Raw genomic sequence first — 12,447 nt, 5'->3', positions numbered from 1 at the left:
TGTGAGATCATGAGATGTACTTACTGCTACATAAGCAACATTTCAGCTTCTCTGTGGTTTTCTTGTTACTCATTTAACACTATATATTAAAATTTGGTGAACAGATACATAACACAAAGAAATCAACCGTAAGGAAGGATATGAAGAAAGAGAACTATGCAGTACAGTGTTCAGAGTCAGCAGTTAATATTAAAACATTCACAGCCAAATGTTCCATGTAGTCAATTATTTATATGGGGTTAGGCCTTGGCACCTCCAGCTGAGGTCTGGATTCTGCTCCACCAAGCACTGTACAAATATATCATGAGATATGATAGCTGCGTTACGGTTTTTACCGTAAAAAACTGTCAGTGGCTGATGGGGATATCAGAGGCAGAGAGACAAAGATGGTTTAACAGGCTAGAGGCAAACCCAAGGGTAGAACTAGAGTGTTTTGACATTTGATTTGATATTCTACACACCAATTAATATGTGTCTTTGGATTAAGATTGCCTGAACAAGAATCCCAAAACAAAACAAAGCAAAACAGAACAAAATAAAAGACTGCACTTGCAAGTAGCTCCCACGTGCTGGAAAACAAAACCATGGAAGAAAGACTCCAGCTTGGAAACCCTGGAATCCAGGGACCTTCTTCCGTTTCTGTGCTCTGGGAACTGAACGAGATTTGAGCTCTGCTGTGGTTGTCATTTCTGTGTGTGCAGAGCCCGTGGTACGTGCCATTTCTGCCTCGGCCATACTATTATGCTGCTACGTGCAGATAAACATATTGCACCCTTAAATGCCCACAACTTTCCTTGACTTCAGCAGCAGATCCTGCTGGGATATTCTAATGCTATCAGGCATTTCGGCTATGCAGAGATCATCCAGTAAACAATTCCAGAAACTCTAAGAAAAATGAATTTTAAAATAAACATACAATTAACCAAAGTAAGCAACATGGCAAAATACTCTTGACTTCTCGGAGCACAGGCTAAGCCTCTGGACGAAACCTAGGTAAGAACTGCGGACTTGATTCCGCTCTTCACTGCAGTTCTTCATTGTGCATGTGCAAAACACCACTTGGACTTTATTTCTTCACACTCCAAATATAACTTGCTTTCACTTTAAGGGTACTTTTCACAGCTCACAGAGCACAGAATGATTTTAATATACAACATTATAAATTCTTAGGAATTAGTTATTTCACTGGGTGAAAAGCCCAAGTTTTAGTCAGCTTTACAATTTGAAATGACAAGCTAAATATTTCCATCATTCTTATTAATAATTTTTTCCCAAAGCCTTAGTCAAATGAGTCACTAAATAAAATTTCTGGCTTCAGTGGAGCTCAGACTCAAGGAAGACTCCGATTTAGTGCTGCTAACCACTGCTGCTTTACAGTAGCAACACGGAATTTCTTTGTTTCTTCCTTTTAGAATTGAGTTAGGTCTTGGTACACAAACATTTTCCTTTAAGTTTTGTAGCTTATGAAACTTACTTCAAACTCTGTATAGCTTGGTATCAATTATTCATACAAACTCCACTTTCACTTGTCTGGGAATTTAGGAAGCTGGTTTGGTCCTGAAAGTAGTCCATCCATCACAAGAACTACAATCTCAGAGCTCCCAACAGGTTTTGTTATGGCAGCTGCTCTGACAGTGGAAGCTGAAACTGCTGTTCTCCAAATTTGGCTGTATTCAAAATTGTAGTCACAACTGATTTACAACCCACTAAAACAAGAATTTCATACAAATAGATTTTAAAAAACTCCTTATTTTTTTCCTTCCCTCTGCACTTAGGAAGTGGCTTTTGAAAACTTAGCAAGTTGACCTCAAAAGGATTTAGATGAGCACAATTTTCAAAGCTGGTTTGTTTACAAACATAGGTTAGGAGTGGAATTGGATTTACCTTCAAATATTACTGGCACATTCGGAGCATAAAAGTTTAAAAAGGTATTATTACTATCAGCATCGCTGCTGTGGCAATCTAAGTGGTTGCTGCCAGAAGATTAAAATAAATCACAAACGCTAAGTTTCTGCTATACCCTAAAGTCGATCTGAAGCAATTTTGCTGTCCCAGAGCCTGAAAAATAAATAGAATTTATGGAAAAATAACCGCACTCCCCAAATAACAATAACTGTCTCCTATTTCAGACTAACCCACTCTTTTTAAATTATAGGCATATTATATAAATACAGAATATTTAGCATGATGAAATCACAGAAAAGATTAGGTTGGAAGCCTAGCCCAACCTCCTGCTCCAAGCAGGGCTAGTTTCAAAGCCAGACCAGGCTGCCCAAGGCTTTGCATGGCTGAGTTCTGAGAACCTCCAGGCATGGAGATTCCTCAACCTCTCTGGGCCACCTCTTCCGCTGCTTAACCACCACCATTTTGAGGAATTTCCTCCTTATATTCAATGTTCATTTCCTTTACAGCAGCTGGTGATGGTTGCCTTTTGTCCTTTCACCATGTATCCCCAAGAAGCCTCATAGTCCTCCTTTTGTTTAGGGAAAGACCGCAATCAGGTCCTCTACCCTCAGGCTTTTGCAAGGTGAACAACCCAGTTGCTTCCTCTCCCCCTCACACCTCGTGTGCTCCAGCCCTCTCCGTGGCTCTCCTCAGGACTCTCTCCAGTTTGCCAATCCCTCTCTCAAATCGGGGGCCCACGACTGGACACGGTCCTACAGCACTGGCCTCACAGCGGCTGTGCAGGGGGAATAATCACCCCCCTGAGTGCGATGGGCAGTACACCTCCTCCTTCCAGCTTCCACTCCTTTGGCTCAACAAGACCCCTGAGCAGCAGTCCTGCCGGCCACCTTATGAAATGTCCCATTGTCTCTTCTATGCACACTCTTTCCAACTATTAAAAATTTTGTGTGTTTGTGCGACAAAGGTAAATCTCAATGCAATGTACAGAATATATATCTTTGGCTGAAGTGAAAGATAGAGAGAATACTGACTTCCAAGAGGGAGTGTGTCACTTAATGACCTGTGGTGAATCTTTTACTTGACTAAAAAAAACCCCAAAAAAAGTCCGAAATAGTTTTCGCTGATTAGGATTGTTCTTACAGGGCTTTGCTTTGATGTCTTTGCTCAATATTATGGTAACTTCTTTCCCCCTGCTCAATGTGCATGTGTGTTTTCGTAACCAGTTTAGATCCTGCAGTGTGAGGAAAGTTGGGATTGCTTAGTTAACTTACAAGGCCCAAGCTAAGTCTACTGAAATTAATGGGTTGCTTTTTTGGATCAGATCTGGAATGTTAACTGCAGTTACTCTACTAGCCTATCTAATCATCCAAATAGAGACTGCATCAGGAGCTAAGAAACTGTAGAAGGACAAATAATGACAAAAATGTATTGTTGAGCAAGTATCTAAGTGAGGCTTGATCTCGTCTCCGTTGATGTTGATAGATACAGAAAAGCCCTGAGATCATTCTAATAGGTTAAATACTGACTTTGGCCTAATTTATCCCTAATTTATCGCCCACTGCATGATCCAAGATGAAGTTTTCCCTCAGAAATGTGTGGAAGGAAATAACTAGGTCATGATACATGCTCTTATGAAGGGGCTACAGATTAGCAGCTGAATGGAGAGAGACCAGAAAGCACAGACTTTGTGTCAACTGAGAATTCAGAGGAATTTCTGGCCTCTGTCCCATGACTCTGCAGCATCACACAGAGCGGATCCCTGTCAGTATTACCAGGCCACCCTCCTTGCTAGAGGCACAGCTTCCTATTTGGCCAGTTTATATTTGCAAAGTCCTATAAATTTTGGGTTCCCTTTGCAGCCCTGCCACCAACTATGTGAGTTTTGGCAAACAAACAGTGTCAGAGTCACTTGTGTTTGAAGGCAGTTTCTAGGTAAATTCCAGGTTCTCGTATTTTCTTGCAAAAACTGCAGGGAAATGTTTGTTTATGCAAAAAAAAAAAAAAAAAAGAAAAAAAAAAGGAAATGTGCTGAAAAAAAGCCCCAAAGTATAACACCAATGAAGGTTAGCATTGGGTGAACATATATATGCATGCACACATCCACAAACCAATCCTCAAATTTCACTGAATACAATCCTTTCCCACCTGGCTTTCAGTGGCTTGGATTTTTCCATTTTATGAATTTTCCATTTTATGACCATTTTTCTAGATCAATATATAGTAACATTTTAAGCACTTCATATGCTATCAGAACTACAAAATGAACCAAACTATAACAAAATTATTTCAGACTTCTTGGAGAAATCAACTCTGGAGGGCAGAGGTCTTTTGCAAGAAATGTAACTACAAGTTCAAACAGAAAAGTGACCTTTGCCTGTTGCTACAAGTATGTCACTGGAGGGAATTTGGCAGTAAGGTTTTCACTGGGAGGAGTCACTTGGCATTGGTACTGGTTTATGAAAGAGCAGAAGAAAGTAGAAGTTGGTTTTCTCAAATGATTCCCTACAAGGGGAACATGCAAGATATTTTCCAAGAGCTGGCTGCAAATAAATTTTTACCTCTGTGGAGCACTGTCAGATCCCACACTATTGCAGCAGGCGTTCTTTACAGGGCACATCTCCGTGCCACACATGGCATCTGCCTCAGCTGAGTCCATGCAGCCATTGACCAGCTTGATGTCTCTCAACTTCATACTGTCATTTTGTGAATCCAAAGATACAATGTCAGATGGGGAGCTTACAACACCTGAGTCTTCCGTGGTGTCCTCAGATGCAAAACAGCTGCTTTCTGATGCTGTCTCTTCCACTTCTGATAGCTCCAGAACCATGTCATCCACTACATAAACATTATCATGTGCAGGCAGCAGGCTCTCTAAATGAAATATAGCAAGGAAAGTTAGCTGAAAGTCAGTAGCACATAAATCAAACACAGAGAGATATTCCTTTGTAATTGGGGAAAAACACATGAAATAATACATTAAAAATAGTAGGATGGAGCTCAGTATTTGTATATAGGATAGAGATGATTTGAAAAGTGACAAAAATTTTATCCTTCTTTTCTTTTAGAAAGGTGGTTTGCTACGTCTGTTCTGTGGAGTTTGGGTTTTATAACTTTCAGAGCAAATCGGTTTCCTTATTTCTTTGAAGAAACAACAGTTTCTTGGGGAATTAGACTAAAGTTTAAATGTTGTGGTGTACGAAATCACTCCTGTTATTGCTTCTGACAACATAATCTCATTATTCCTCTTCCATGCTGCCAAACAGATCATGACATTTCCAGTAAGAAGTCTATATGCAGGTAAAAATGGGCAGCATTTCCCAGTCAGGACACTGAATTGGTAAACTAGATCTACTGCTGGCCCACTGGGTGTCACTTTATTTTACCACCCTTCAACTTCCTATGTGTTAAGTAGAACAACAATCGTCTCCTTCTCAAAGCACAAAAAAAATCTACTAGTAAGTGTACAGAAAAGTAGACACTACTATGCTTAAAGCAGAACCTTTTCCAACATTTAGTCATTTATAAAGGAGATCAAGGGATATGCCCTTTGCATGTTTAACTCTACTAAAAGTTACAAATTTTGAGAGAAGATTAGATACAGTACGATTTTTCATACTCTGTTTTAGATTGGCTCCTATGAGCTACTTGAGTTTTCATTTGTTTTGTATTTGTGTGGGTTTTTTTGTGAAAAATACAATTTTGTTATTTTCCTTAAGAAATGTACAACTCTAGACTCCATCCTGCAATTATGCCGTTAAAGGGGAACTCCCAACAAGGTCAATAATTTCAATGACTGAAATTATTGAGTGACTAAAGACAGAATCAAGCCCAAACACACTTCTTTTGATCAAAAGGAATCAATAAAGACTAATCTAAATGTTTAATTTGGAATTATAAGTGTGCTCCATTCTCTTCTTCAACCTCAGTAAGCAAAAGGAAGATTAAACAACAGTTTATGGTTTGATCCTGCAGACACTTGTGGTGGATGTTAATTATATGAGAAGTCTCAGGTCTACAAGCGTGACTAAGATTAAACATACACTTCACTGTTTTTTAGGGTGAGAATCTACAACTTTTTGAAGCATACATGAAGCTACAACTCAATAAAAATGATCAATGGAGAGAAATATTTCTGTATTATGTTGTATACACAAAAGTACTTTCTTTAAGTCAGAGAACTGAAAACAACTTTGTCAAAAAATGTCATAGAAATAATTTTGTAAGGGTGTAGCTTAGCAATGAAGCTTTGAGTAAAACTAAAATAAAAATCAAACCAACATTCTCCTTGACTGAGGTTACAAGACACCATTAAGTACTGAAATTGATTTCTGACAGCAGAAGCAATAAAATTCAGAGGGCTACAAATCATGATTAAAGTTGTAAGTGCTGTCAAGCATCGACATTAATGATGGAAGATGATCCAAAGACTCTATTGTGACTTTGGAAGTAATGTTACTTGATTTCTTTGACCTTATTTTCTATAACATTAACTCTAGGTTCGAGATTTAATCCAAGAGATCGTTCCATCTAAAAATGGCAATTACAGGAACTAAGTATGTGTCACTGAATGGATTAGAGTATGCTCATGACAGAACTACAGCTAGGGAAACACCAACATCAAGGAGAAATATGAATAATTTGACATTAAATACCAAGTAATAAAACCCCACAAAAATAGGCAGCAAATGAACAGGTGAGAGTCTATGGCCTTCTTGGCTTTCAAAGAAACAAACCCTCCAGTAACAGCCCGCTACCAAAGCATTAGTAAAAGCTACAATATGTTAAAAGCAGAACAAAGTAGGATAGCAAAGAAAGCAATTTAAAGAGTGGAAGTTGAAGAGTGGCAGCACACGGGAAGATTCTGAAGCAATGCACAATGCAGTATACCTTGATGCAAAGAGACCTCTATATAACACAGGCCACATCTGCTGTCACCAGGATGTCATAAATGACCTCCACCCTATAGCTGGCTCAGCAATTTATAACAAAGTACCTACTGCCAGCTCCTGACAGGAGGATGGTAGGCTTTTCCTCCCTAGCTGTCTCTCTCATTTCCTCATCCTCTTCTTGCCTGCCTGCAACTATTTCCTGCAACTTTCTGCTCAGAGATTTAGATCCTTTCGGTCACACAGCCCTACTTGTCTACTGTAGTAACAACACTCAAGTCTCTCCTTGATGTGATTCAGCAAGCTGCTCTACGGCAGGATCTCCATCCCCCAGCCCATTCTTTCCACATATTGACAAAACAAAACCCAATTCTCTTATTATCAGGGTCCACGTGCAAATCGATCCCTATCTGTTACGTCTGGATCTTGGCAGCTGAATCATCCAGCCCACTGTAAGAACCTCGTCATTCAACAGCAGAACTACAGAAAGGCATCTTTCTATTCAGCGATTAAATTCCCTGTGCTCAAGCAAAACCAAAACGTCCCCCTCTCTTCAACCCTACCAGTTTGTGAAAGCGCTTCCCTAATCTTTTAGCTGCACCAAGATGACCCATTTTTTTTAAAGCAGTTAACACATGGCACTGAACAGAGTTGCTGGCTGAGGCAAACTGTTTTGATTGCCACTACTACTCATCTGAACAAGAAAGCACACACATAAAACACTACTGCTATGTTTCTGTGTCATGTTAACAACCTTGTTTCAGCTAAGAGTGACACTAAAACACCCCTGTTTTAAAGTTGAGCCATCCTTGGATGAATTAAGTAAGAATCTATTCTTCCTTCTACACGCTTGATTAAGTCTCCACTGGTGCAAGCTGAAGATGGATGGGCATTACTGGGTAATGATACATGACATTAGAAAAGCTTACCTCAACTGACTAGTCTTGACTCCAGGAGTCAGAAAATAATACCTTTTCAAACTTTCTAATTCTACACAAAGAACTGGGTAATGCACAGTAGTAGATGTGATCCTGCCTTGTGATTTTTCCTTATCTTACCTCAGAGGGAATGCCCATGCAGAAAACCACCACACACTAAGCACAGCTACTGAAGTTATTTGTTGGTCGAATAAAGAAAAATCTGAACGTTTGTTTCTCTCTTCTCTGTCATGACGCTAAGAAGATTTCAATATGGGCTCTGACATTCAAGACCTCATGTAGACACATCCAGGTTAAGCCAGAACATTCAGCAACTACTTCAGGATGATCAGAGGGCTGGAGCACCTCTCCTATGAAGACAGGCTGAGAGAGTTGGAGAAGAGAAGGCTCCAGGGAGACCTTCCAGCAGCCTTACAGTACCTGAAGGGGGCCTGCAAGAAATCCGGAGAGGGACTGTTTACAAGGAAGGGCACGTAGTGATAGGACAAGGGGTAATGGCTTTAAGCTGAAGGAGGGTAGATTTAGATTAGGTATTAGGAAGAAATTCTTCACAATGAGAGTGGTGAGGCACTGGAACAGGTTGCCCAGAGAGGTTGTGGCTGCCCCCTCCCTGTGAGTGTTCAAGGCCAGGTTGGATGGGGCTTTAGGCAACGTGGTCTAGTGGAGGGTGTCCCTGCCCATGGCAGGGGGGTTGGAACCAGATGAACTTTAAGGTCCCTTCCAACCCAAACCATTCTGTGATTCTATGATTGGACACACAAATAACAATTGCCACAGATAATGCATTACTGAAACACTGCTGTACCTCAGAAGACTGTCTGTGTTTTCAAGTACGTATCAATGCCAAGATCTTTTTTTCAGTAACACATGACCCAGTTCACTGGCTTCAGGAGGGGTGTGATATTGAAAGGGGTGTAGAACTTGGCCCACAGTCTCCGAGTCATACTGAAATCTCCATGGAGTATCTCACCCACAAGTGAAACTGGAGAGTGTCCCTCAACACCTTGCATTGCTGCTTACCTACGTCCTGCTCCAGGCTGCGGACTGTGCAAAACCCAAGGGAGTGCCATACCAGGGATCTCCCCTGCTTAGGAGCAGCAGTGCTGTTGCTGCACAATTAGGTCAACCACAAGTTACAAAGGCTTTCTTGGGAGGGGGGACTGGGACCGTCTGTTTGCAAGAATGTTGCCCATGATTATCAAGAGGGAAAGAGGAGAGTAGCTCATCAGCGAAGAATGTGAGCTTCTTGTTTAACACAAAAGAGATCTTGTCGCTTTAATCTCAATAGGCTGTAAGTAATTAGGGAAACACTGAACTTTGAGTTTAGAGGAGTCATATCTGCACTCGTGCAGTTTGATATCGCATATATGTACACATTACTCATACAGAATGCCAATGACAGGGAGACAGATAATCCTCACCTGGTTTAAACGCTAATCAGCACTTTCAGAAATGAAGATCTACCATTCTGTGATTCTGTGACTACCGTGGGTAAAATATTCACTTTGAGTACTACTATGAAAATAACCACCACCAACTTCAAATGAGATCAGAATCAGACCTAAAGTGCTCAAAGGACGCATATGCTACCCAGCCTTACAAAATCAGTCACCAAAGCCCAAGCCATCACTCCGAGTCCAACGGGCTGAGTCCAATGGGCACAGAGCATACGTAAATCTTGTCAGACTGTAACTGTTCGCTAAGTGCTGTGACCTTCTGCTTTTACAGCACTGCTGGTTGTTTACTGTCACATTCAACACTGACAGAAACAGTATATCCAAAAGCATTTTTGAAAAGGTAACAGTTGATTTAACCCTTACATGGTGAATAATTTGAATTTCGTAATGGTTTTAGAGATGCAGTGTTCCTCTAATTCCTCTGAGCTCTTGCTAAGAGGCTGGCAATTATTTTTCAATTTCTTTCATCACTTGTTCCACTGCCAAAAAAACTTTCTTTTCATGGAGTAAAATTTCTTTGCTGTAGTTCAAATGGTCTATTACAATGAAGTTGTAAAAAATATTACAAACTTCATGATATAGAGAATATTAATTTTTATAATGATCCTCAAATTACAAAATAATTATTTCAGTGACAGTACTTAAAACCTCTAGCAAGAGAAAGAAACACTGCTCTAATTATTTGTACTGACAGTAAAAAAGTTAGACCATCACAAAAGACCAGTATGTAAAAAATGTACATATTTTCACACACTTGGAAGAAGGCTGGTGGAAGAAATGGGAAAAGAAAACATTTATTATGGCAATGATTAACAGAGATGATGAAAATGGACAACACTTGTAGGATTAGCCTACGAGTTTTCACACAGGTGCAATGTGTTCTGGTTACATTTTACTAATTTTGCTCATTGATCAAAACCTGGTACATAGAGAGAGGTGTTAAAAAACATCCAGTGAGCAGTTAAAGCACAAGACAGAATGAGTGGACTTCTCTCTATTTATCACAATTAAGACTGTTTTAATCCAATATACTTCTTAGCATATTTAAGCCTAAATGTATTTTTTTTAAAATTAAAAGAAATAAAGAGAAAGCAAATGACCACTGTTATACGTTAACAATAGCATGGGGGAAGTGGGGGAACGGATTGAGGTCCGAGGCACTCCTTCTCTCCCAAATCCTGTAACTGCCGTGCAGAAATGGAAGGTGAGGCCAGGAAATGCTGAGGTGAGGAACCATGCTCTGCAGCTCCAGCTCTCCTCCAAAATGAGGACGTAGAGCAGCTTAATATCAGCTCAACTCATTTAGGTCATAGAATCACAGAATAATTAAATTTGGAAAGAACCTCTGGAGGTCACCTAGTTCAACTTCTTCAAAGTAAAGCTAACTTCCAGCTTAGACAAAGTTGCTCAGGACCTTGAGCAGCTGAGTTTTGAAAATCTCCAAGCATGGAGACTCCTCAGCCTCTCCAGGAAATCACGAATCATTCATTCCCTGGACAATATTTAATGCTTCTCCCCATAAAGAACATCTTTCTATGCCAAACTGAAATTTTTCTAGCTGCAACTTGTCACTGTTGCAGTCTTCCTGTTTCACAGTGAATCTCAGAGAAGAGTCTGGCTCAACTCTCTCTTTTCCTTCAGATGTAAGACAGCATTCAGCTTTTCCTTACCCTTCCCTTCTGCAGGCTGAAGCAGCCCTGTTGCCTCAGCACCTTGATGTGCATCTTTGAGGCCTTCTGCCAGACTCTGCTGCCTCTGCTCTGGTTTGTCAGCATCTTGTTCCACAGAACTCACAACTGAACCCACTTTTGGACAATGGACACAGATGTGGCTTCATGGCAGCCACGTAAAGGGGAGTAATCATTTCCCTTGATCTGCCCGTGCAACCCAGTCTGTGGTTAGTGCTTCATCATCATAAGAGCATGTTGCTGACTCACGCTGTCCTGCATGTGACTCCCAGTTCTCACATAATGAGATATTTTCAGTCTCCTTCCTAGTCTTATGCCCCACACTCATGTTTTCCAACAGGTTCTTTAATTGCAGTTGTTCTTACAAATGACTGCACAAAACCTGCAAACAGAAGTAAATCCACTCCTTTACACAGTAGCCAATAACAAAAGTTAAAAGACTCACAAAGGACATGTCTCACCAGACATATCACCAGAAAGGTATATATGGAGTATTACTAGATACACCCTGTGAATCTTCAGCATTTCCACAGTCGATCTCAAGCTAATTACAGTTAACTTAGTTACCTAGATCTACTCTCCTATGGTTGAAAAATAGAGGCAATGTGGACTGATTTAACCTGCTTTACCAATTTGAGGTAGTTAAGTACTTCCCTTGAGGTTAAACCTGTCTGCTATTAGTTGATACTGGAACACAAAGGTATTGTAACTTTTACAAATGCTTTTTTGGCAATGGTGTTTCCTACACCAAAGGCAATACAAGATAGGATCAAGCCAGGGAGTGGGAACTGAAGAGTATTCCAGTCCCTCCATTGTTTTTTCCATGTACAAGCAACTGTGAAGTTCTGTGCACTAATGCTTCATTTTCCTTTCAAACCTACACTGAAAATAATCGTGAAGGCTCTCTCTCAAAACAACACTAGGTAGGACTGTCTGGCTGGCTCCTCAGAGACTCAGAGGAAACTGTCACTTCAAGTAAATGTCTGCTACCCTCATCTTTATTTTTACGACCTGCCAAACAAGCAAACAAAGAAAAATTTCTGAACTAATGCAATACAAATTTTCAGATGGGAAAATTAACATATTGGACTTTATTATCCCTATTTCTTTCCTGCAATCCTTTCTTCAATGACTGAAAAAGCCTCTCAGATGTCTGCAAAGCCCATTTAAACTAGAATGCTGCTGCTATTGCTAAACTGCTTTTCATCCTCTCCTTTTTGGCACTCTCTTGAATCTACTAGCTCCTTGCTTTTATAAAAGCCTCGTTTGGATGCTCTGACAACACTATACCATAGTCAGTAGCCAGCCTTTCTTATTCAAAGGGATCAGATGTCGCAAAGGCGACATGAAGAGCAAAATGCTCTTTGACAGGTAAAGGATCATGTGTCAAAGTAAATCTTTTCCTGATTAACTGGAAAACATTGCCAATTGGCTTGGAGAAGGATAGAGTTTAAAAAATGAGTCAGTAGTGTGTGTTGTTCATTTCCTCTTATACACAATAAAGTATGATGGGAAGACTTTCACACAGTTCCTGGTGTTCACTATTTGAGGTTAACAGCAAGCTAGAACGACT

General features: G+C 40.3%; 1 protein-coding gene across 14 annotated transcripts in view; it reads right to left on the bottom strand.

The window, feature by feature from the left end:
• Positions 1-12,447, bottom strand: part of COBL (cordon-bleu WH2 repeat protein) — a 168,689-nt gene that overhangs the window by 21,048 nt on the left and 135,194 nt on the right. For all 14 annotated transcript variants that reach the window (XM_075744739.1, XM_075744733.1, XM_075744727.1 and 11 more), the window contains one exon: positions 4,464-4,776. In XM_075744739.1, the coding sequence (XP_075600854.1) occupies positions 4,464-4,776 (313 nt within the window). The remainder of the gene's footprint in view (positions 1-4,463; positions 4,777-12,447) is intronic.

This window comes from Balearica regulorum, chromosome 2, assembly GCF_011004875.1.
Source record: "Balearica regulorum gibbericeps isolate bBalReg1 chromosome 2, bBalReg1.pri, whole genome shotgun sequence".
Taxonomy (NCBI): Eukaryota; Metazoa; Chordata; class Aves; order Gruiformes; family Gruidae; genus Balearica; species Balearica regulorum.
Note: the sequence above shows the minus strand (reverse complement) of the source record. Positions and strands in the feature narration are given on the sequence as shown.